Consider the following 26,622-nt stretch of genomic DNA (forward strand, 5'->3'; position numbering starts at 1 on the left):
ACAAAAAACAAAAAAACTCAAACCATTCCTTTTACAATTGCAACAAAAATAAAATAAAATACCTAGGTATAAACTTAACATATTATGTGAAGGACCTATATACTAAAAATTACAAAACGTTATTGAAAGAAATTGAAAGTGATACAATGAAATGGAAAAATATTCCATTTTCATGGATTGGAAAAATCAACGTAGTAAGAATGGCCATATTACCCAGAGCAATATACAAATTTAATGCAATCCCTTCAAAATCCCAATGTCATTTTTTAAAGAAATAGAACAAAAAATTACCAGGTTTGTAAGGAACCATAAAAAAATCCCAAATAGCCAAAGCAACCCTGAAGAAAAAGAATGAAGCCAGAGGTGTCACTGACTTCAAATCATACTGTAGATCCATGATAAACAAAACAGCATGGTATTGACAGAAAAGCAGATATACAAACCAATAGAACAGAATTAGGAGCCCAGAAATAAAAGCACATATGTATGGACAAATAATCTTAAACAAAGGAGCCAAAAACACACATTGTGTGAAAGCAGATGAATATCAAACTGCTGTTTGGAGCAGACTTTCTCTGTAAGTATTTTTGGGAACAGTATAATGGAAAGCCAAGCATAAGTGACACTTTAAGTTTGGTTCTTGACTTAATTCTTTGTTTATTTTATAAAATGTTATTGTACCCTCAGATGTGAGTTTATGAAGACTCTGATGATCACTGATGTCAAAAGAATCTGAGCCAATTTGAATGAGGGCCAGTTGAGCTCACGTTAAATTTGTAACAGGCTTGCTAGCTTATATTTTGCCTAATTGTTGCATTGTATTGGAGTAGTGCCATGTGTGTAAAGTCTATGGAAGGCTGCAGGTACTTGCCCTCAGGGCGGTGGATTGCCTGCCCCCATGGGGAGGGGTGATTGTTTGTTGTTCTTTGCTGGAGAAGGGTTTTTTTCCCCCAGCCTGTTTTGTTGGAGAAGGGAAAGAGAGGGAGAAGTAGTCTGGAGGATAAGCCCAGAGAATGAGTTTGGGTTGTGAGTCTGGAAGGGCTTGGGCTTTGGGGAGCCCTAAGTGAGAGGACAGCAGTCTTCCCTGTCTGTTTGTTCATCCTCTGCTATGAGACTCTAATAAACAGAATGGCCCACCATCCTCCAGCTCCACAGTTCCTTTACCATCTGCCCAAATCCGATGAGAACCTGCATGGCCACAACAGTGGGGGCCCCTGGCCTTACAGTAAGTTAGCTCAGATTTGTTTCCAGCAGGAAGATTGACCAGAGAATATTCCTACTTTGATCAATATTGTACGTGTCTGGATTTGTGCCAACTGTCCCGAAGAAGAATAAATGAAACCTTGTGCTTGACCTTAAGGCTTCTTAATGAGCTTTGGTCCTCCTAGAAGTGGCTAAGAACTGTGGGTTCAGGCAGAGGAATAAAACCATTAAAAAAGGAACCTGCAGAATTTCTAGAGAGTCCATGTGAGAAAGATAACTTTCAAATTAGGACACCAGAGATTGGCCATAATTGTGCTTAAATAACTATAGATCATGGGAGAAGGTACCAATTTGATGTCTGAAGTTGAACAGAGCTATGGCTAGGCCTGGCTGAAAAGTGGCAGCAGGCTTGAATTAGGGTTAGTCTAAATCAGTGGTTAGGTCAGTTATCATGGTTGGGGGTAGCTTTGTCATTCTCAAAGTATTTTTCCTGGAAAAGCAACACCAGCATTATGGGGAATTTGTTAGAAAGCAAATTTTTGGGCTACTCCTTCAAATGTACAAAACTGATAACTGAGGGTTAAGTTCAGCAATCTGTATTTTAACAAGCATTCCAGGTGGTACATACTCACATTTAAGAGTCACTGGTCTAGATAAAGGAAATCCTGATGAGCTGTCCATACGATATATTTGAGAGAGAAAAATAAATAAAACAATTCTAAAATTTGATTGGGACATTCTTTTGTGTCCAGGTTGCCCCAACCATATGTCCAAAACAGCCATCTCGTAAGAGATGATCTTCCCTCTGCTTCACAGGAGAGCACAGCAGAACCTGGCAACTTCTGCACCAGCAGGATCCTAAATGATTAAGATACTCAAGAGAGAACTGAAGTGCCTATCTCTATAGAATCATATCCCGGGGCATGTTTAAATATTCTTGTATTTCTCTATTCTTCCCTTGTCTCAGAATTCTCACTTTATTTTTCCTCCTTTTCCAGGGACATGCAGAGTGAGTTTTATTGTTTTTAAGCAGTTAGTTACCAGATACACTTATAAATGTAAATAAAATCCTGCACAGATTTTTATTGTTCTAGTACAAGGTCACTCTTTTCTCGTTACTAAATTACTTTTTATGTGATTCTGCTTTGTTTGGCTTTTTACGAAGTGTTAAGCAAAAATGCTAAAGGTTTATAGTAGAGCAAGATATGGAGATGCTAAATTAGAGAAGGGCATCATGATACTTTCAACAGTCTATCAGTCCATGTGTCTGAACTATACTTAATGAGTGCCCGTTATGTCACCAGCTGCTCTGTGCTTTTCTCCATGCTATAATATATGGATAAGATTTCATTGCTGGAAGATGGAGCACAGATTTTTTGGAAAACAACTAGGAAATATCAATGAGTATAGAAAAGTTTTATTAATGCTTTGATAGCTGTATGATCAGTATATTTAAGGATCATAAATGGTAGAAAGAAGAGGCATGTAGCTATATATGTAAAAAGAGTTAAAAATTTTTTGTAAGAGGTATAACAACGCAGATTGAATAGGACAAGCAGAAGTTAATTATTTGAGGACAAGAAAGTTGATTCTGTAAGAAGGATATGACACATGCAAAAACAAAAAGAAATGAGACCAAGCAAAGCATGTTTAATAGGTGCCTGGGTCTATGTGTTTGCAGTAGGAACATTTACATGTGAAGGGAGTTATTCTTCATTTATGAAGTTATGAATGCTAAGGAAATTGTTTTGGCAAGAAGTGATGTGGTTCAATTTACATGTATGACAGATTTTATGCCAATAGAATTGTAGAGAAACTTTACAGCCTAGCATGGAGGCAGATAGATTAGTTAAGAGGTTTTTAATGAAACAGTTAAATCCTAAATTTGTATCTCTTTTCTTTCAGCCAGTTCCAGCTCCACCTGCTAGTTATGGTATTATCTCTCAACCAGACAGGAACTAGGTGACTGAATTCCTGATTATCTGCTTCCCAGGAATGCAGGACATGCAGAACTGACTATATGTAGTCCTGGCTCCCATCATGGTTTTGGATCTTGGGGCTAACTTTGTATTATTACTTGCCATCTGGCAGAAGGATCTCTACATGAGTCCAGGTACTACCTGCTTGTCATTTTCTCCTTACTGGGTTCCATCCTCTGACTCACAGTCACTCCCAAGGTCAGTGTCTCGCTGAATTCATTCCCAGGCAACCAGTTATCTTTCTCTAACCAGTACTTTAAAAAAAAAATTATTGCTGCAGTAAATCCTCCTACCACTGAGGGAAAATTCTCAACGAGTAGCCCACATCATCACATTATATCTATCAAACCTAAGCTATGTTTCCTCTTATTCTCACTATCCATTTTTTTAATATTTTATTCTTTCCCAACTGACAGAGTGTTTCTCAATGTCTGAATTAGTGATCTCCCAAGTTGTGCCCTTCTTTTTACTTCTAGGTTGATTCTTCTTAACAATGAATGACCCCACTATTACATCCAAGGCCTCTAGAATTTACTTTCTAAGATATAACTGGTTGTAGGCTCGTGTCATATACAGAGATAGAAAACATAATTGGAAAAAGTTTTTTATGAGTATGGACAAGTTAGGGTGTTTAAATATAAATATTGAATTACTGGACTTCATGTCTCATGATACATTTAGATGGGCAGATATGTCAACTAGAGTTTGGATAAGAACTCTAGACACAAGAAAAAACAGTCTAGAAATAAACATTTTTTTTAAAAGGTTGTCCTATGGAGAGAAAAGAGTATAAATCAGGCTCTGGGCATTGGAATGCCCACAGAAGGTACCTGAAAACAAGGTACTGTCCCAGCTGGGATAATGGGACTGTGGTTTACAGATAAGGATGGTTGAAGCAATCTGAGGGTTTTTCAGAATCAAGTACCCTAGAGTAGGCATGGATGCACAGTTTTTGAGAATAATGATTCTGGCAGGTCCTATTCATCTTCTGGTTCAACATGAAGCTCATCAGTTTTGCCAGCTGCTTCCTGCAGATGTTCATCATGAATACATTTCTATCCATGGAACCCTCCACCTTTCTGGTTATGGCCTATGACCACTATATGGCCATCAGCCACCTGCTATGCTACCCATCCATTCCTGAACAGTTTGTCACTAATGCAGCCATTTTCATGGTCTTGTGAAATTTTCTGGCCACACTGCCCACACCAATTCTGGCTGCCAGGACCAACTACTGTGCCAACGACATGGTAGAGAGAACTGTATCTGTGCCAACATTTCTGTGGCATAGCTCTCCTGTGGGGATATTTACTTAAATAAGCTCTCCAAGTTTATGAGTGTTTGGTGTTACTGGGTTCTGATCTAGTCCTCATCTTGCTGTCCTACTGCTTCATCCTGAGAGCTGCTATGCATCTGCAGTCAAGGGATGCAGCCACCAAAGCCATGAGTACTTGTGGTTCCCATCTCGTTCTTTTTTTTTTATTTATTTATATTTTTTTGTGAGAGAGACAGAGAGAGAGAGAGAAAGAGGGATAGATAGGGACAGACAGGCAGGAATGGAGAGAGATGAGAAACAACAATTCTTCATTGCAGCACTTTGTTTATTGATTGCTTTCTCATATGTGCCTTGACCAGGGGCCAGGGGAACCTACAGCATAGCAAGTGACCCTTTTTCAAGCCAGTAACGTTGGGCTTCAAACCAGAAACCTTTGGGTTCAAGACAGTGACTAAGGGGTCATGTCTATGATCTCATGCTCAAGCGAGCAACCTCACACTCAAGCTGGTGAGCCCACGCACAAACCAGATGAGATCACCCTCAAGCTGGTGACCTCGGGGTTTTGAATGTGGATCCTCTGCATCCCAGTCTGATGCTCTATCCACTGCGCCACCACCTGGTCAGGCATGCCATCTCATTCTTACAGTATTTCTCTATACATTGTTGCTAGTCTTCATTTTCATAAACATGGCAGGAAAGAAGGTGCCCTCAGAAGTTCCTATTACTCTCAATGTCTTCCATCACCTTATCCCATCAGCCCTGAACCCCATTGTTTATGGCGTAAAAACCCAGGAAATCAAACAAGGAATTATCAAACTACTCAAATACCACTATTGAGAGATATGAGACAAAGGTCAGGGATTATGAAAGTCTGGGAATGTGTTAGTGATGGTTTCATCTGAATGCTATAAGAAATGCAATATGACTTCCACGCTGCTACCCTCATCTGGAACTTAAACATTTTCTTAATTATTATCATAATATTTACCTTCATTATCCCAATGGAATATACATCAGCCACATAAAAGAAGAAATCTTGCCATTGCAAAATATTGATGGACTTTGTGGGCATTTTGTTAAGTCAAATAAGTCAGACAAAGACAAATATATAATCTCACTTACATGTGGAATCTAAAAAGTGAAACAAAACAAAAGAAAATAAAAACTGAGCTCACAGCTACAGAGGACAGATTAGATTGATAGTTGCCAAATGCAGGGGGTAGAAGGTGGGCAAAATGGGTGAAGGGGTCAAAAAGTATGAACTTCCAATTAAAAAAATAAGACGGGTATATAATATACAGTATGGTGACTATAGTTAATAATACTGCATTGCATATTTAATAGTTGTTAAGAGAGTAGATCTTAAAAGTTAGCAAGTCAGGTAATAGCAAATGTTGGAGAGGCTGTGGAGAAAAAGGAACCCTCATACACTGTTGGTGGGAATGTAAAGTAGTACAACCATTATGGAAGAAAGTATGGTGGTTCCTCAAAAAACTGAAAATAGAACTACCTTATGACCCAGCAATCCCTCTACTGGGTATATATCCCCAAAACTCAGAAACATTGATACGTAAAGATACATGCAGCCCCATGTTTATTGCAGCATTGTTCACAGTGGCCAGGACATGGAAACAACCAAAAAGCCCATCAATAGATGACTGGATAAAGAAGATGTGGCACATATACACTATGGAATACTACTCAGCCATAAGAAATGATGACATCGGAACATTTACAGCAAAATGGTGGGATCTTGATAACATGATACGAAGCGAAATAAGTAAATCAGAAAAAAACAGGAACTGTATTATTCCATATGTAGGTGGGACATAATAGTGAAAATAAGAGACATTGATAAGAGTGTGGTGGTTACGGGGGGGAGAGGGGAATGGGAGAGGGATAGGGGGTGGGAGGGGCACAAAGAAAACAAGATAGAAGGTGACAGAGGACAATCTGACTTTGGGTGGTGGGTATGCAACATAATTGAACGACAAGATAACCTGGACTTGTTATCTTTGAATATATGTATCCTGATTTATTGATGTCACCCCATTAAAAAAATAAAATTATAAAAAATAAAAATAAATAAAAAAATAAAAAAAATAAAAAAAAAAAGTTCTCATTAAAAGAAAAACAATCATAACTATGTATGATGATGGATGTTAATTAGACTTATTGTGGTGGTCATTTCACAATATATACAAATATAGAATCATGATGTTGCAACCTAAAACAAATTTAATGTTATACATCAGTGGTACCTCAGTAAAAAAATAAAGAAGTAAGTACTGCTAGGTGTTATTAAATACTTAGTCCCACCCTACCCTGCTTCATCCCAGATCCTTGAATCCCCTGTAAAGTACATGGAGAAGGGTAATTGTTTTAGGTCTCTTTTATTTACAAATACCCCAGCCAGATTCAATGATCTTCTACCATTTGGTTCAGATCTGCCTGCAGTAACATCTAGCTTAGGAGTAATGCAATTGCATTTATACAACCAATCAATACTTGAAGAGAATTAATTAATATTGAGCATTATTCCAGTAAAATTCACCCATGATATGAAATGTATTGTATGATTCCCTCTCTGCTAACATTATGCTAATAGGTTCCAAACTTTAAATTGCAGGTTCTTCTTTTGTATATCTCTAGTTTTTAGAATTGATTCCCTGCTTTGGTTCTGACGTGAGTTCTCATTTCTTATTCTAACTTAACCTTCTATCCTCTGCCAGTTCTAAGATGATAGCCAATTCTTTGTCTGTCTGGAACCAGACAAAAAACATGCAATCAGAAAAAACCAGGAACTGCATTATTCCATACGTAGGTGAGACATAAAAGTGAAACTAAGAGACATTGATAAGAGTGTGGTGGTTACGGGGGGGAGGGGGGAATGGGAGAGGGAAAGGGGGAGGGGGAGGGGCACAAAGAAAACAAGATAGAAGGTGACAGAGGATAATCTGACTTTGGGTGATGGGTATGCAACATAATTGAACGACAAGATAACCTGGACTTGTTATCTTTGAATATATGTATCCTGATTTATTGATGTCACCCCATTAAAAAAAATAAAATTATTATAAAAAAAAATACATGCAATCAAATCTTCCCAGTGGCCACTGCGCTGGACTTCTGCCTTTGTCTTCCCATCGTTGTATCCCACCCCCTGCAGAAATGTCCATTACTTCTTGGATTTCTGTTTGTTCTCAACTTAAGCCTCTGTACTTATTTTTCTATCTGGTTGGAAAGTCTTGTCATATATGTTTAAATGATTGACTTTTTAGCATTCATAATCTCCGTTCAAAAATTACTTCTAAATATAATATCTCCTTAATAATTATATCCAAAATGGCTTTCTTCTATTTCAGATCACTCAAACACATTAATTCATTTCTTTGTCTTTCTTTTTTCTTTTTCCTTATTTATCTATTTAATAATTAGATTTTTAAAATTGAGTTTTCTTTAAAAGTTACCTGAATTGCAAGCACCTTGTCTTTTTTACTCATGACCTTATCCTCAATTCCTAGATCCTGATATATCTGGTACATAGCAAGTGTTGAATACATATTAGATAAAAGAAAAAATGGTCCCAAATTTAGTATGCCAAGCCACTGTCACACACTGTGGATGTACTGAAATATGTTCTTAAGTCAATCTTCAGTGTCAGTTGGAATGTCCTCTAAGATACACTTAACAGTAATAAGAGGCATTGTCCCTAATTCCTGGTAATGGTAAAATTACCAACAATTCCATCATTTTGACATGATTTGGATAGTTGTTTCATAGTTCAAAGGGCTAGATTTCTTATTTGTGTTTCTTTTTAAATGTAAAATTAAAAATCATTCTATATATCTTATGTCTCCATAATTTTTTTAATTAACATCAGCAGCCTTGGTGGGTGACCTAGTACACAGAACATTGTCTTGTCATGTCAAGGTCAAGGTCACAGGTTTCATCCCTCCTCAGGGCACATAATGAGAAACAACCAGTGAGTGCACAGCTAAGTGGAGCAGCAAATCGATGCTTCTCTCTCTCTCTCTTCCCTTCCTGCCATCTCTCTCTCCCTTCCTATCTTTCTCAAGTCAGTGGAAAAAATTAACATTAGCAATTTTGAATACTAATATACAATATTATAATATCTGTCTAAAGCAAGATTTAAACTTAAACTCTTAACATGAACAAGCATTGTTTGTGGTACTGTTTTATTATTTATTATTGACCAATCAAAACTAATTAAATAACATTTTCCTGGATTTATTGTTTATCTTCAGCCTCAGTCCTGTCACTGCAGGATTTTGTGTCTTTTAACATGCATAAGGCTAACCAACAAGACTTCTGTTACTTTAATCTTTTCATCTTGTTTCTCAGCACAGTTTGCAGTGTGAGGTTGTAGGAGATGAAGGACAAGGTCAGATCCTAGTAGAGTCTAGCGGCAGTAAAGATGATTGATCATTACAGGAAAGCCTGTGACTGACATATTAGCACAGATGCAGTTCTTATTATTTCTACACAATAATGGAGTTGGGAAGAGAGATTGGGAATGAACACAGAAGTGCATGTCTGGCCATAATAAATATAGCAGCCTTGATTAAAAATTTGTTGGTGATGATAGATGAGTACCTCAGTGGATGGCTGATGGCTACATAGTGAGTAGTCAAAGACCATGGCAGTGGATGGGCAGGACTCCATGGCAAAGAAGAAATTCAAAATGTACATCTGAAGAAAGCAGGCATAGAAGCTGATGGGTCTGTGGTCTATCCAGAAGATGGCCAGGGCCTTGGGAATAACAGTCAAACAGAGCACCCAGTCTAGCAGAAACAAAAGGCTGAACAGGCAGTACATGAACTCATGCAAAGATGCCTCCAACTAGAAAGTGATCAGGAGTATAGTGTTACCTCCCATGGTCAAGAAGAAGAGGAAGCTCAGGGGCAATATCAGCCAGAGGTGTCAACTGGGTGCCCTGACAAAACAATTCAAGAAGAGGAGCTATTTCTGTGAGGTGTCATCTTGATTCTATAGATTTTCTTTCATTTTCTGAAAAGTTAGAATCAAAATTAATCTGTGACTCTACTGACAATGACAGAAAAACTCAGGTTATGGCTTCTAGCAGATTATCTTGCTTTAAATGGAAATTTTACATGTTACATACAGAAAATAATTTCATTTTGATCTTTCACAAATTTTGCTTCCCATTTCTGGACTATTTCTAATTTTTTAATGAAAATGTCTTATAATATAGAATAAGATATAAACAATTAACTATGAGTCAGTGTCTCTGCAACTGAGGACTGGGATAAAATCTGCCTTCTGATCCCAGCACTGTGGCAGTGGTGAAACTAGATGGCAATGATTCCTCTCGGAACCTCTTCGCCCTGTAGCCCAGATATTGTCCTCACTGTCCATACCAGATACTTTTCAGCTGTTGTCACTCTTCTCTTAGTTACCTTTTATTTATTCTTTATATGCAGGGGACACAAAATTAAATTATTATCCCTGTTCTCAAAGGAATTACAATCCCCTGGAGAGTGTCATTTATAAGAGAATCATAAAACAAAATGATAAGAATAATGGCAGAGCAACATGTCAGATATGGATTAATATTATTCACATGAGAGTAAAGTGTTCCCAGGACTCCCTTCTGCTGAATTTTAAAGATAAGTCCCAAAAAGGCTGTGAAAAATGAATTGCTTGCTGCAGTGAGAAATGCCTAAAAATGTTAGAAATCAGAATTTCTGATTGTGGGAGAGCACAGTTGTGGAAACAGCACAGCTCTGAGGCAGCCCTGGGATCAGGCGCCCCTGGGACCAGGCCCTTCTCCCGCTAGACAGTTCTGCTCTACTCCATGACAGCTTGCTTTGTGCTTTGATAGTCTGCTGCACTCTGCTCCTGGGAGATCCCCTCCTCACCCCTCTTTTACCCCCAACCACATGCTTGATTGGTCTGTCCTTATGCAAGTGAAGATTACAAATCCTCACAAGTTAATTGGTTCAAAAAGCACTGTCCTGGTTGGTCAGAATAGAGCCACTCTGGTTGGTCAAAACTGTATAGCTCCAATTAGATGGGGAAAACCCAAGTCCTTTTGGTTGAAACAGGATTCCATGACACCTTTATAAAAAGGCTGACTCAGATATCAGAAACACAGTGCAGGCAAGCCATTCAGCACAGAAGCCAGTTGTTTGTGCAAGAGGCCACTGAGTGCAAACGGGTGCTAGGCTCTGTTTTTTAAAATTTGAGCCCAGTTAGCCACCTTCTTAGAAAGTATCTTCTTAGAGTTCACAATATGGTCCCGATATCTGTCTATCTTAGCCTGATATTCTGCTCAGGAGTCTTCAATGAGTGTGAGTTACTCTGTTTCATTGGTATTTAAACTTCACTATTTATCATCTGTTTACATAGGTGGTAAAATGTAAATATGTTTGCAGTATATTGAACAGACTTACACTTACCAAGCACTGTGCTAAAATATATTAGGAATATTATATCACTCAATTATTAAAATTATCCTGGAGGTTGTATTTTATGACATTATAAATGAGCAAAATGAGATGAAGAAAAGCTGAGAAAGTTCCAAGATCACACAGAAAGGAAAACTAAATCTATATGCAAAATTCTATTTGATTTTTAAACCCAGTCCTTAGTCACCTACGCTGTACTACATATAAGTAGCTAAACAGCATTGGTTTGACAATCTCTCAGGATTCCTCTGAGCCTATAATACTATGATATTGTTTTTGGTTTATCAATCTCTGAAAAAGGAACAAACCTATCCCCACTAAGGTAAAAAAAAATTTTGAAAATTAAGTGCAGTAGTAAAAAGGCATATTTCAAATAGGGGCTGATAGACAAAAAAGGCAGTATGAACTCAGAACTGAAAATATTTTTCAATCATCAGTCTAATTTTATATAACTCTTAAAGTGACACACTTCTTTATATCTCTGAATGTCCTTGATCCATGCTTCCAGTCCTGTTCACTTCGTTTTTTCTTAGATCTGAACCTTCTTACCAAATGGCTCTGGAAATTGCAATGCCCCAAAAGTCGTGGGCATTGGCCCTGGCCGGATGGCTCAGTGGTAGAGCATCAGCCTGGCGTGCAGAAGTCCCGGGTTCGATTCCCGGCCAGGGCACACAGGAGAAGCTCCCATCTGCTTCTCCACCCCTCCCCCTCTCCTTCCCCTCTGTCTCTCTCTTCCCCTCCCGCAGCGAGGCTCCATTGGAACAAGGATGGCCCGGGCGCTGGGGATGGCTCCTTGGCCTCTGCCCCAGGCGCTAGAGTGGCTCTGGTCGCAACAGAGCAACATTCCGGAGGGGCAGAGCATCGCCCCCTGGTGAGCAGAGCGTCGCCCCCTGGTGGGCGTGCCGGGTGGATCCCGGTCGGGCGCATGCGGGAGTCTGTCTGTCTCTCCCCGTTTCCAGCTTCAGAAAAATACAAAAAAAAAGAAAAAAAAAGTCGTGGGCATTACCCACCCTTTCCCCAACTCCTCTCCTCAGTCTTTTTGATGTTCTGCTGTAAATCAAGGAAGTACTTTTTAATTAGTGTCTCCCAGAAATTGTTCCTCTCTCTGAAGACAAAAGTTATTTGAAGATACATGGAGTTTACATTATCTCCAGAACTTTTTCTGTTACTAAGAATAGCATACATTAACAATGTCTTGGCAAATTTCAAAGTGGTTTTAAAGTGGTATCATTTGTGCCAATGACACAGGATAGAAACAGAGTTGTTGTTTGCACCAATTAATTTTGTCATAGCACATGCAAATTTCAATGTCAAATACTAGCACTACTTTCTTCTATTAGGACTTGTCATTTTGTGTTTTATTTTGCATTTTTGCTCTTCCTTTGCTCATACTTTATGTAATAACTTTATTGTACATTTATTCTCAACACAGCCCCAAATCTCACCATAGTTACCTGGGTTAAGGATTCCTGTTTGGGTTTTGGAGGATACGAACCCAGGCAAGTATGTTTACTGTAGAAAACACAGATCCATAAGAAAACCTAGAAGGAGCAGAATAATTTTTTATTTCCTGAGTAGGTTTGGAAAGATTATTTCCATACCTAGGATAGAATTTCTAGCAAGCCAAAGAAAGAATTTTCCTTCTTATTTTTCATTCTTTCTTTTTCTCTTCTTCTGTCTCTTTTTTGGTTAACAAATGATTTATTCAACAAGCAGAGTACCTACTCAGTTCTAGGGCAAAAATACTTGGATATATATACATATAGCATTTTCTCTTCCCTCTGCATTCAGAGACAGTCTATGACAAGGGTAGGACTGAGGCCCCAAAACTAATTATTTCTTACCGTAACAGGGCCAGGCTGAGGAAGCAAGTTGAAGCTGAAGACCAATGCAGGAGACGAACTCAAGCCCATTTTCTAAACTCAAGGATGGAGCTATGTCACAGCTCCCTGGAAGCACAGGCTTTGAAATTTGACAGGAATACAAAGGATCACTTCACCTTCATGGTACTTTAATAAACTGGTGAAATATACATATTTCCACTTGTCTATCTTTTAAACTTATGGACTGGATTCAGAGATGGAAAGGAAATTACTTGTTTTTCTGTCAGATCTTTCTAGTATCATATTAACATTTCAGTTTTAGGCATTTCTTTATTTGAACTGAGATACGTTAGTTTATCTCTCCTCTCCTTTATAAAACTTCTTTTTTTTCTGATCTCTGTCACTACCTAAAGTGAGTTTATTTCTCCCCCTAATGAATCAAGTATTCATACACAGATATTCCCTTGTAGGCTTTCTAGATTTCCAAACTTTAAACTAAAAATACCCAATTTGTTCTATCGGATCCCAATTTTCAACTATCCCAAAACATTAGTTAATTTTCCAAAGACACATTCCAACTTACGTATAGCCCTAGTACATAAAACCCGCAGATGAGCCAAGTCAATTAAGAACAGTCTTCTTATCACATAAGACACAGTTTCTATTACCTCTGTTCAGACTTCTCAAGCACCCTTGACTCAGGAAAGGACAGGGATATACATCTGGACTGAAGACATTTGCCTTCTGGTAAATTTCCGTGCCCATGCCCCTTAGGCTCCTCTCGGGGTTCTCCTTCTCAGACTTACTTTCAGAGGATGCAGAAGCATGTGTTCTGGCTTCGTTGATGTTGGAGTTCTGACCAATACAACTGAGGTTATTATAACTCTAGTGGCCTCAGGGACCCTGCCATGCCTATTCCCTTGAGACGGAAATGGAAATCAAGACTAGTAACCTCATAAAGCTCTCCTAAGACAAATAGGTATATAGTTAGGATAGAAAATGGCTATGTCTCAGAATGACAAAGAGAACTTTGTCTTTAAGACCTGCTGGGTCATTCTCTAAACATCAATAACTTACATATACACCCATGTGTTTACATATTTATGTGCAGCCCAAGACAAGAATGCAATAAATTTATTCACATTTCTTGTGGGATTCAAGCACATTCTCAGTGAAGAGTAGGTATTGTCCATCTATGTTGTTGAGTGGATATAGATAAACACTTATCATAACTATAACAATGACATTATAATGATAAAAGTAAAATGAAATAAACAAAAAAAGTTGATTGAGAAATGAAAAGAGTTTTCCAGAGAGGATACACATGTTAACAGTGTTTTTGCTGAAGTAAAAGATAACAAAGTGTAATTTGATTTTCACTTGATAGAAAATGTTTTCCTTTATTTTCCTTTTGGGACTTCCAGTGCCCAGTGTTGAGGTATCCACATTCTTCACATTATGGCACACTAACCTTGATTTAGACTTACGTTAATGTTTTTATTTACTAATATTAATAATGAAATATTTTGTTTTACTTTCACCCTTCAAACTCAGTTCTAATCTCTGCTCCCTCCAAAAAACCTAGTTCCAATGGAGGGCTTCCCCCAATTTTTCTGTATGTCTTCAATTATAAAACTGTGTTCCTGCTCTGGCTCAAATTCAAGTTCTTATTACAATAGTCTGTCTAAACCTTCAAATCCTCTCCCAGATTTGGGTCCTGACTTCCTGCCAAGTGGCCACTGCTTTGGATAGCTCTCTACCTTAGGCTCTTCTTGACTATGTCCTCTCTTGCTGTTGAAATTTCCCATTGCTTCTTGAACTTCTGCTTCTTCCAAGTTCAGAGCCTTTACACTCAGCGCAAATAATGACTTATTTTCTTAATTTATGATCTTATTTCAAATAGATAAAGCCAAAGAGATTTACCCTAAAAACCACATTTAACTTACTTCCATTTTCTCACCTCAAATTATTCCTTAACTCATAATCCTATTTGATTTTATTCATAGCACTTTCTTTCTGAGATTACTTTGATTTTTTTATTTTTAGTTTACTGTCTGGAATTCCTCATCAGAATATAAACATGGACCTTGCCTATTTTTATTACTGCCAGCCCAACACCATAACAAAGATTTGTCTAGATGAGGTATAAATGCATATTTGATAAATATGATAATATGATATTAGATGTTGGCCTGTCAGGCCATTAACATTTTGTGTATGTGCTCTACATTCTTCTCCTGGCCTAATGTCCTCTGTCAGCAAGGTTTGCTTTGAAATATCTGTCTCACTTTTTCTGGATACAGGAGAAAGTGCCTAATTATAGGTCAGGTGTGAATAAACTACAAATATGACTATTTTGTTGATATATAAAAATACTATTTTATAGATAATGGCTATTTTATCTGAAGGGACAGTTTTTCCATTTATAAGTTTTATTGAATAAGAAATGACAACAATCTCACTAACATTTCATATAAAATATATTTTATTAAAATAACATAGCACAAAATACTAATTTGAAATGTGTAAATAATATAAAAAATAAAAGAATTACAAATTCTGAATTATGTTTATAAATTATGAATTACAAATAATATATTATATAAAATCTCTCATAACATTTTTCCTTAACCTCTGAAACTTCCAAAGTTTATTCATGGCTCTATTTCAGCTCTGTCACTGTAGAATTTGTGGACTATATGTTGTAAAAATCAATTAATAAGTCTTGTTTTTTTAGATTTCTCAAATTGGTCTCTAGGATTTAGCACTCATGTCATGATGCATTTTAAGACAAAAAAAAAGCCAATATTAATCTTCTAAATCTCTGTCTTTCTTTTCTTTATGTTGAAAAACATAAAAAAGAAAGAAAAATTACAGCCAAGAAGAAAAAATATAGACAATTCTTTCCTAAGAAAGACATATTTTTCCCCAATTCAGTTGCTCTCCTACCCATTTTCATTCATCTTTTAAAGCCAAAATGCCTAGTGTTGCATTGCTTAGTACAATAACCACTAGCCACATGTGGCTGTTGACCACTTAAAATGTGAGTGACCCCAACTAAAAAAAAGTAAAATTTCTTATTATTAATTTTTTTATATTTACTATGTGTTGAAATGATATTTTAAATATATCGCATTAAATATAATACATTCTTAAAAATAACTTTTTTCTTGTTTACATTTTCATCTTGCTATCAATATATTTAAATTAAGTACGCATTTCACATCGGACAGCACTGTTCTGAAGGAAATCTTCATTAACATCAACTATTTTAGTGTGATAAAGCCATTGTTAACCTGTTCACCTTATTTATCAAATGAATCTGTTTGTCCTTTGATATGCCACAAACCTACAAAAGTCATATAAAAACAGAACATTGCAAAGCTTGTAAACATATTTTTTTAAATGTAAAGGTTTATTTTGAAAGACAAAGTATATGTAAAATTTGCTTTGTTCTGGGGTGGTATGTTCTCTAAATCCCCCAATGTTTTCTTTTTTTTTACATTCAAGTTTCTTTTTAAGCTACTTGGAGACATCTGGATTTGATGTACAACATGACCCTGCAACAGATTAGTCCCCAAAGGTCTTGTCTCTTGATGAGTAGATGTTAGTATATAATATTGTTTAAACTTGCAGGCTTTTAATATTTCTTAAAAGGAAGTGGTTTAATTTGACTTTAAAAGAATATTATATCTTTATATTTGTAAGACCCTTTGGTATCTAGTTATGCTCATTTTAAACCAAACCATTCTTCTTATGTTGAAATGTCTGAGAGAATGAGATTTTTGGAAAATTTTCAAGTAATAAAGAAAATGTTGTCTATCTAGTTGGATCTTGACAAGTTGTTTTCCACTTTTAAGAAACGTATTACTCCCAATTAAACTGTTGATTATATACTTTCACTTATGTGTCTGCATGCTTATTTTTCAAATTGTAGTTTATGGTACTATCCAGGACAAGGACAGTGAAATACCAATTCATTTTTCTTCACTGAGAGATGGAAAATAGAAATGGACAGAGAACTTTGTAAAATGAAAGCTTATGAAGATTAAGGATGTATCCCAGGTGCTCAATTAAAACTGAAAGACCCAGATTTTTGGTATAATATTAGACTATTGAGAGATTTTTCTTTCCATTGTCAAAGCAAAGTAACACACAGGGTATCATTAAAGCACAAAAGCTTATACCTAGAAATGATTTCTAAAAAAAAAAAGGTTGACTATACTTCAGTAATAGATGAGTAATGAGAAATATGGTGAGACTGCCAAATTTGTTCCTAGGATTGCAGCCCTTTTTTTTCTTATGTAAGGTTTACAATTCAAACTTCTAACTCTATATTCAGTACTTTGTTATTTTGCCAAGTATCTTATTGCCCATACAGGTACCTTATTCCACTCTTTGTCTTCTCTAGTTGAAAAGAATATATTTCTGGAATTCATATTTGTTATCCATCTGACCATATTTTGAGCTTCTAAAACCAACAAAAATGTTCTGTTTATTTTTTATTATTTTTATATTTTTTTGTATTTTTCTGAAGTGAGAAGCAAGGAGGCAGGAGACAGACTCCCTCATGCATGGGACTGGGATCCACATGGCATGCTCACTAGGGTGCGATGCTCTTCCCATCTGGGGCACTGCTCTGTTACAACCAGAGCCATTCTAGCACCTGAGGTGGAGGCCATGGAGCCATCCTCAGCACGCAGGCCAACTTTGCTCCAATGGAGCCTTGGCTGTGGGAGGGGAAGAGAGAGATAGAGAGAAAGAAGAGGGGGAAGGGTGGAGAAGCAAATGGTCAATTCTCCTGTGTGCCCTGGCCAGGCATCGAACGTGGGACATCCACATACCAGGCTGACACTCTACCACTGACCCAACCAGCCAGGTAAAAAATGTTATTTATTTTTGTGCCACGATAGTTAACAGAATTTCCAGGACACAAAATATGCTTAGAAACTGTCCAATTAGTAAGAAAGCAATGTTCATATTGATATATTCTATGTTCTATTTCAGTATAATTACTGTATCTTATATTATCATCCTTACAATCCTTTATTTCATTAACAGAGGTATGTTTGCATACCACATACTGGGACACCCTGGATATGAAAGATAAATGTCTAAACCAGAGACTCATTTGGAAGGAGAATTTGAAGTCTTTTTTTTTTTTTTTTTTTTTTTTTTTGATTTTTTTGAAGCTGGAAACAGGGAGAGACAGTCAGACAGACTCCCGCATGCGCCCGACCGGGATCCACCTGGCACGCCCACCAGGGGCGATGCTCTGCCCATCCTGGGCGTCGCCATGTTGCGACCAGAGCCACTCTAGCGCCTGAGGCAGAGGCCACAGAGCCATCCCCAGCGCCCGGGTCATCTTTGCTCCAATGGAGCCTTGGCTGCGGGAGGGGAAGAGAGAGACAGAGAGGAAAGTGCGGCGGAGGGGTGGAGAAGCAAATGGGCGCTTCTCCTGTGTGCCCTGGCCGGGAATCGAACCCAGGTCCTCCGCACGCTAGGCCGACGCTCTACCGCTGAGCCAACCAGCCAGGGCTTGAAGTCTTTTAAATTCAATAAAACACATTGCTAATTGTCACACACATGAGCCATTCAGGCAAAACCCTAGCCTTCTTTTAATGCACATTACAAAAGATCACCATCCCTTCTGCAGGAGAAGAGAAAGACAGAGAAACAAAGCAGAGACAGAAACAGACAAAGAAAGAGAATAAGGTAGTTGAAGACTGAGAGAAAAAGACCCAATTAGAGACCAGTAGCAACTGCGCATCATTCAGGACTGAAATTTCATGCCTATGTCTTTTCTCCAATATCTGCCCTTCTGTGGAAATATGAATAAGAATACCTTACACATTATACAACACAACCCACAAAATATTTACAGTTGTACACTCAAGAATATAAAATTTATGACATATTAACAGCTGTATATTCAGAAACATAAATTCCTCCCTTTAGAACCTTCCCTAAGGAATCTGAGTACTTTAGGCAAATAGGATTATAAGCATAGAGAAAAGGAGAAAGGGAGAAGGAGATTACTGATTGAGGGATGAGAGAAAGAAAAACTTAAAGTTTGAAGTTTTATTAAAGACACAATATCCGTTTTATCCAGTTTGACATTATAACTCATAGATATAAATTTAAGCCCAATTACTCATTATTAATTCAAAAGACATCCTATTTTAGGAATTTAGAGATCCAGTTGTCCTTATTACCATCCTTTCTTCAGTAACTTCTGGATTCCTTGCTTGATTTCCTGGGTTCGCACTCCATAAACAATAGGGTTGAGGGCTGCAGGGATGACATGGTGAAGGACATTGAGCAAGACTGGCACATCAGGGGAGACCTTCTTCTTAGCCACATGAGTGAGAACAAAGACTAGAAGGATGGTACTGAAGAAAAGGATAAGAATGAAGTGAGAGCCGCATGTGCTTAAGGCTTTGGCCACAGCACCTACTGCCTTGAGTCTCAGCACAGCTCGCAGTATGAAGGTGTAGGAGAGGAAGATGAGAATGAGGTCGGATCCTAGCAGAGTCCAGCCTCCAGCAAATTGGTAGAGACGATTGATGGTGACATCATTACAGGAGAGTCTGGAGACTGACATATTGGCACAGATGCAATTCTCGATGACAGTTCTCCCACAATAATAGAGTCGTGCTGAGAGAATGGGGATGGGCACTGTCACAAGGATATTCCTAGTCAAAATAAAAATGGCAGCCTTAGCTACAAACTGGTCAGTGATAATCGATGGGTAATGCAGAGGTTTACAGATGGCCACATAACGGTCATAGGCCATGACCATGAATGTGCAAGACTCCATGGCAAGGAAGCAATTCATAATGTACATCTGAAGGAAGCAGGCATAGAAACTGATGGGCCTGAGGTCAAACCAGAAGATGACCAGGACCTTGGGGATGACGGTGAGGCACAGCACAATGTCCAGTAGGGAGAGGAGGCTGAGGAGGTAGTACATGGGCTCATGCAGAGAGGCCTCCAGCCAGATGGTGATTAGAAGAATACCATTGGCCCCCATGGCCAGAAGGAAGAGGAAGCTGAGGGGCAGGGACAGCCAGAGCTGCCAGCTGGGTGACCCAACAAAACAACTCAGGAGGAAGTCAGAAACCTCAACGGAGATGGTGTCATTTTGATGTGCCGTCATATTTTGTTACGTATGTCTATAGCTTTGATTTAGTGATCTGCAAAATCAGGATAAAAATTCTACTCAAGACATATGAAGATACAATTTGCTTTACCTCGGTGAAACTTGTGGATCATAGAGGTTATCCAGAGCCAAGTCAATTTATCTGTTTATCTTTTGTGCCATGCTGCTGGGATATTTCTATCATTTCAAACAATATAAAGAGGACTGAGATAATATAATTTGTTTATACATATTTAATTTGTTCAAGGTTTATTTTTAGTAGAATATAATGTCTTTACAAAAAAGAGGATCCCTGGTGGGTAGTGCAGTAGATAGAGCATCATTTGGGAATGCCAAGGTCTCCAGTCTGATCTTGGGGTTGCCTGCTCAGTCCCGAGGTTCGAGCCCAGTTAAGGCACATTTGAGAAGAAATCAATGGGGTCAAAACTAAGTGGAACAACTTCATGCTTCTCTCTCTCTCTCTCTCTCTCTCTCTTGCTCTTCCACTCTCTATTCCTCTCTTTCAAAAAAAGAAAGAGGAGAAAATAACTTAGAAAAGTACTTTGTGACAAGTAAGTCTCTAAATTTATATTTGTAAGTTTCAACCTTTATTTAATGACCAAATAGACAACCCACCTATAATTTAACTGTAACAGTACACCCAAATAAGCCTGGCACAAACTAGGGACTCAGATAAATGTCCCTAGATCTCCATGCCACCCCTGTTCTGACCATTTAGCTGTATTTATTTTGCTTTAATTAGAGGTTTTCCAAATTATACACTGAAAATAAAGTTAATTTGCATTTTGTTTCTAAGTAATTTTAAAATTTTGGAGGTATAGATCTTGCTCAATAATTGGGTTTTTTTATTTCTTAGATCTTCATATCAGTAGAATTCTTAACTTCTGGAAGAAACAACTTTAAAGGGAAATGAGCAATGTCACAAAGCTATGCAAGAGTGATACTTATCATTAAACAAGACGAAATGACTTCTTGTCTGAGAATAAGACTTATTATTGCAAATATACATAAGCAGAGCATTTTTTTAATTCATGCATACATGTTATCTCCTTGCCTCCCACATAGCTTTTCTAAAAATGCTCTCTTGCAATAAATATTGTGAGAGTGATGAAGATCACCTTTAAAGTCCTCCCATCTCCTTTCTATTGTCCTTCCCACCATCAATATAATGGTCCAGCTCCACAATCTCCCCTTCCAGGCACTAGTTCAATATTGCAATTGTGTTCTTATCATTTAACCTCTCCCCCTGGTATTCTTTTAAGTACTAGGGTCACCAAACTAAATAAGAACTTCTCTTTACTCTCTAAAACTAAAGCAATTCTGGGGTCAATGGGTAATAAGTGATGTGGGAAATTGCAGTCTTTTGCCAAGTATTGTAAGAGTATAGTGGAAGGCTGACTAACGCTGACATAGGGAATAGGCTGGAGAAAAGGAATTATAGAATCAAGCAATGTGGTACTCTCATTTACATTAAAGATAAAGGATTCTAGGTTTTCTCCCAAATGTCATTTTAGACATTACTAAGTGCATCCAGCAACAAGTAATCGTTAGGTAGATCAAAGGCAGCTCCAATTTTGCTCCACTTAACTCCCATTTTTATCAGGACTTGGCAGATCACAATGACCACAGTCTAATCCAAGAGGAAGGAACATGCTTGAGAGACCCAAAGGCTGTCAACACCTTTCTGATATTCCTGGTACCAATTGATTACAAACCGACCTTCTTAAATTTCAAGAAGGAGAAGTTTCACCAGTTTCCTAGCAACAACACATGTCAGCAAGAACTTGCAAACCCTATAAAATCTATGAGACTCCCTTCTATTGGAGCTGATGCCTTTTTCGGCCTCAGCGCATTTTGCACCCAGATGCTCTAATAAAGTCCACTGTTTTACCTCCCTAAGCCTCGTGCGATTTCTCTCAGTGAACCTCACAGTAATATTATATTCTGGACATAATTTCCTGTTTTTTAGCAGCAGTAACTTTTAGAAATGTTTTAGACTGAGCGGAAATCTGAGGCACTACTTTCTGACCCCACTTGCCCCTAAATGTGTTCTTTGTTCTCAATCTCTGAAGTTACATAGATTAAATTTAATTGCTATCCTGTGATTTAAGCATTTGTGGACAGACTGTTCTCCTTAAAGCCCCTAAATTTCCATATTCCTAGTTGAAACCCCCAATTTTCAGTGTGATGCACCTTCTAGCTCTCTCACATCCATTAATCTCCTCTGGAAAACCCCAGCTCCTCTGTCACCACCAAGGAAAAGGTTATTAGGAAGAATAGACAGTTATCAGGGCATGAAAGGGGAAAGGGCACAAGGGGAGTTTATATCACCCACTGAATGAGATATTCAGTTGTCCTGAGAGCAGACAGAACAAGATAACCGGGTATCCCAACAATTACAAGATACCTGGAAACCCTGTCCACTACTGAGAAGAGGGGAACAAAGCCTTGACGCTAAGAGTATAAGACTTCTAAGACCCAGCAGACAGGGCACTCAGACTAGCTGTTTGCTGGCTTGTGCTTTATGCCAAGTGTATAGCTTTGCTCCATGAACTGCTTGCTTTGCCTGAACACTACACCCTGTCTCTCACCTAAATTTTTCTTGCAAGTATGACAAGAATTGAGGAAGCCCCAGACACTCAGGATTTATCCAGTGACAAGATCAGAGAGGGCAAAAGGAAGGCAGAAGAGAGGTTTCCAGAGCACAGGGTCTCACCTGTGCCCCTGACCTGAGATAAAATGTAGTCTCTACTATCCTGTTTTTAGACTACTTCAGCTACATTGAAAGGGGCACAGACCTGGAATGAGCTGATGGGTCTCTCTTCTCTGTGGCTAATCTTGGTATAGCTGCCTCTCGGCCACCTTCTACCCAGAGGAGGTGAATCATGGAGTTTGGTCTCGCTGACATTAGAGCTCTGGTTAGTTCCCCAAGTACTAGGGGTAGTTATAACTCTAGAACCTAGGGGACCCTGCCCCCTGGGAACTTCTCCATACATACATCCTTTGGCATGAAAGGCCATCCTGAAACAGGCGGACAGGCAGAGAAAGGAAGAAAATTGTGTGTTTTTTCTTTCAAAAAAAAAGAGCCTCTGGTACTCCAGCCTTACACTGACTCTGTTCTGTAGGCAGTAAATCAGACCCCTGGGTATAAGGTTCTTACAAACAGTCATACATGGACATAATTATTTACACATGTGCATTTGGCACCTTCCACAGATCCAAAAAGCTCACTCAGAAGTTCTCATGGATCTTTGCACATGCTTATTAAATAGGTACACCCCAAAACATGCTATTGAATGGATCAATGCTAACTTATTGTGACATTCTAGTGATAAAAATGCAAAAAAAATGTTTTATTTAAAATACTACTGAGGAAATGCAATGTGTTTCAGAAAGAAAATCCTACAGTAATTCTTGCTCTAGCAAAAGATTTTTAGCCTGACCAAGCAGTAGCACAGTGGACAGAGCATTGGCCTGGGATGCAGAGGACCCAGGTTTGAAACTCCAAGATCACTGACTTGAGTATGGGCTCACCAGCTTGAGTGCAGGGTCACTGGCTTGAGCATGAAATCATAGACATGACCCCATGGTCACTGGTTTGAACCCAAAGGTCGCTGGCTTGAAGCCCAAGGTCACTGGCTTGAGCAAGGGTTTACTCACTCTACTGGAACCCCCTGGTTAAGGCACATATGAGAAAGCAATCAATGAACAACGAAGGTGCCGCAACGAAGAATTGTTGCTTCTCATCTCTCTACCTTCCTGCTTGTCTGTCCCTATCTGTCCCTCTCTGTCTCTGTCTCTCTCATTAAAAAAAAGAAAAGAAAAAAAAAGATTTTTAAACAGGATTCATATACTACTGGTTATTAGGAAACATGATTTGTTCCTTTATGTATTTTTATTTTCATTTTGGACCTTATATAAATTATTCACACTCCTCAAGTTATGAGAATAGCATCAATAGTTAATATTTAATGGATCAAAAATAATTTAAGTAGCAAATATTATTTTAATGAAACATACGAAATCAAAGAGAACATTTCAATTTAAAATTTTAAGATGTATAGATATGCATTTTAAAGGCTATGGCATCTACAATTAAGTTTTTAAGGAAGTAAAAGATGAAAGCATCCAAGGCCTGGCCAGTCTGCTCACTGGTAGAGCATCAGCCCAGCGTGTGGAAGTCCCAGGGTTGATTTTGATCAGGGCATACGGGAGAAGTGCCATCTGCTTCTCCACCCTTCCTCCTCTCTTCTCTCTCTGTCTCTCCCTTCCCCTCCCACAGCCAAGGCTCCATTGGAGTAAAGCTGGCTCCGGCACTGAGGATGGCTCCATGGCCTCCACTCAGGTGCTAGAATGGCTCTAGTTACAACAGAGCAATGCCCCAAATGGGCAGAGCATTGCCCCCTAGTGGGTATGCCGGAAGGATGCCAGTCGGATGCATGCAGGAGTCTGTCTCTCTGCCTCACTGCTTCTCACTTCAGAAAAATACAAAAAAATAAAATAAAAATAAATAAAATAAAATACGTGTTTGTAAGGATTATTTTCAGACTATTCGTGGTGGGTCTTTGACTTTGGATTGGTCTCCTCATGCCTAGAAGTTGCCAAAATTTTACTCCATTTTATACTAATTTCTTAATGATTGGCAAAAGTTTTCAGAGCAAAAGTAATTTTAAACCCTGGATTTACCTCTGAGGATAACCTCTTAGTTTTTGTTTGGTTTTTTATTTAATTTATTGTATTTACATAGATTCTAGTGTCGCCCCCGATTGCATCCCCCCTCCCCTGTATTCCCCTCAGCATCTCCCTTATCCCCCTCCCAACAGCGCCCTCCCTACTTCCCTTCAGGTTTAAATCCATTGTTCCTTGGATTCCTCGAATGAGTGAGGTCATATGATATTTTTCTTTCTCTGCCTGGTTTATTTCACTTAAAATAATAGTTTCCAAGTCCATCCATGTTGTTGCAAAAGGTAATAGTTCCTTCTTCTTCATGGCCCCATAGTATTCCATTGAATATATATACCATAGCTTTTTAATTCACTTGTCCACTGACAGACACTTGGGCTGTTTCCAGATCTTCGCTATTGGGAACAATGCTACCATAAACATGGGGGTGCATTTTTATTTTTGAATCAGTGACATGGTGTTCTTGGGATATATTCCTAAAGGTGAGATGGCTGGGTCAAAAGGCAGTTAGTTCCATTTTTAATTTTTTGAAAAATCTCCGTACTGTTTTCCACAGTGGCTGCACCAGTCTGCATTCCCACCAGAAGTGGAGGAGGGTTCCCCTTTCTCAACATCCTCACCAGCACCAATCGTGTGTTGTTTTGTTAATGAGCACAAATCTGACTGGTGTGAGGTGGTATCTCATTGTGATTTTAATTTACATTTCTCTGATGATTAGTGATGTTGAACATTTTTTTATCTGTCTACTGGCCATCTGTATGTCTTCTTTGGAGAAGTGTCTATTCATTTCTTTTGCCCATTTTTATTGGATTGTTTATCTTCCTGGTTTTGAGCTTTACAAGTTATTTATAAATTTTGGTTATTAACTCCTTATCAGATATATTGTCAAATATGTTCTCCCATTGTGTGGTTTGTCTTTTTATTCTATCATATTGTCTTTAGCTGTACAAAAGCTTTTTAGTTTGATATAGTCCCGTTTATTTATCCTGTCTTTTACTTCACTTGCCCGTGGAGATAAATCAGTAAATATATTGTTGCAAGAGATGTTGGAGAGCTTACTACCTATGTTTTCTTCTAAGATGCGTATTGTTTCATGACTTACATTTAAGTCTTTTACCCATTTTGAGTTTACTTTTGTGACTGGCATAAGTTGATGGTCTAGTTTCATTTTTTTACAGGTAGCTGTCCAATTTTCCCAACAACATCTGTTAAAGAGACTGTCTTTATTCCATTCTATGCTCTTACCTCCTTTGTCAAATATCAGTTGTTCATGAAGGTGTGGGTTTATTTCTGGATTCTCTGTTCTGTTCCATTTATCTATATGCCTGTTCTTATGCCAGTACCAAGTTGTTTTGAATACAATGGCCTTGTAGTATAACTTGATATCAGAAAGTGTGATACCTCCCTTTTTTTTTTCTTTTTCAAGATTGCTGAGGCTAATTATGTTCTTTTTTGGTTCCATATAAATTTTTGGAGTATGTGTCCTATATCTTTGAAGTATATCATTGGTATTTTAATTGGTATTGCATTGAATGTATAAATTGCTTTGGGTAGTATAGACATTTTGATGATATTTATTCTTCCTAACCATGAACATGGTATATGCTTCCACTTGTTTGTATATTCCTTGATTTCTTTTATCAATGTTTTATAATTTTCCAAGTACAAGTCTTTAACCTCCTTGGTTAAATTTACTCTTAGGTATTTTATTTTTTTGGTTGCAATAGTAAAAGGGATTGTTTCCTTAATTTCTATTTCTGACAGTTTATTATTGGTGTTCAAAAATGCCTCTGATTTCTGTGTATTAATTTTATACCCTGCCAACTTGCTGAATTCATTTATCAGGTCTAGTAGCTTTTGGACTGAAACTTTAGGGTTTTCTATATACAGTATCATATCATCTGTAAACACTGATAATTTTACTTCTTCTTTTCTAAATTGGATGCCTTTTATTTCTTCTTCTTGTCTGATTGCTGTAGCTTGGACTTCCAGTACTATGTTGAATAAGAGTGGTGAAAGGGGGCACCCTTGTCTTGTTTCTGAT

The 26,622-nt window shown here is 38.0% G+C and overlaps 1 protein-coding gene and 2 pseudogenes across 1 annotated transcript; 1 reads left to right on the top strand and 2 right to left on the bottom strand.

The window, feature by feature from the left end:
- Positions 1 to 1,128: 1,128 nt before the first annotated feature.
- LOC136319630 (olfactory receptor 56A3-like) lies at positions 1,129 to 5,295 on the top strand (annotated as a pseudogene).
- A 3,498-nt stretch (positions 5,296 to 8,793) lies between these two features.
- LOC136319631 (olfactory receptor 56A3-like) lies at positions 8,794 to 9,297 on the bottom strand (annotated as a pseudogene).
- A 9,647-nt stretch (positions 9,298 to 18,944) lies between these two features.
- On the bottom strand, positions 18,945 to 19,892 carry LOC136320642 (olfactory receptor 56A3). The gene has a single exon (XM_066253801.1). It carries the CDS (start codon positions 19,890 to 19,892, stop codon positions 18,945 to 18,947), a length of 948 nt encoding a protein of 315 aa, XP_066109898.1.
- Between the last annotated feature and the right edge of the window lie 6,730 nt (positions 19,893 to 26,622).

This window comes from Saccopteryx bilineata, chromosome 1 (assembly GCF_036850765.1).
Source record: "Saccopteryx bilineata isolate mSacBil1 chromosome 1, mSacBil1_pri_phased_curated, whole genome shotgun sequence".
NCBI lineage: Eukaryota > Metazoa > Chordata > Mammalia > Chiroptera > Emballonuridae > Saccopteryx > Saccopteryx bilineata.

What these genes read in the sequence shown, in the direction of transcription:
- LOC136320642 (XM_066253801.1), bottom strand. Translation starts at nt 19,892, where the DNA reads ATGACGGCACATCAAAATGACACCATCTCCGTTGAGGTTTCTGACTTC.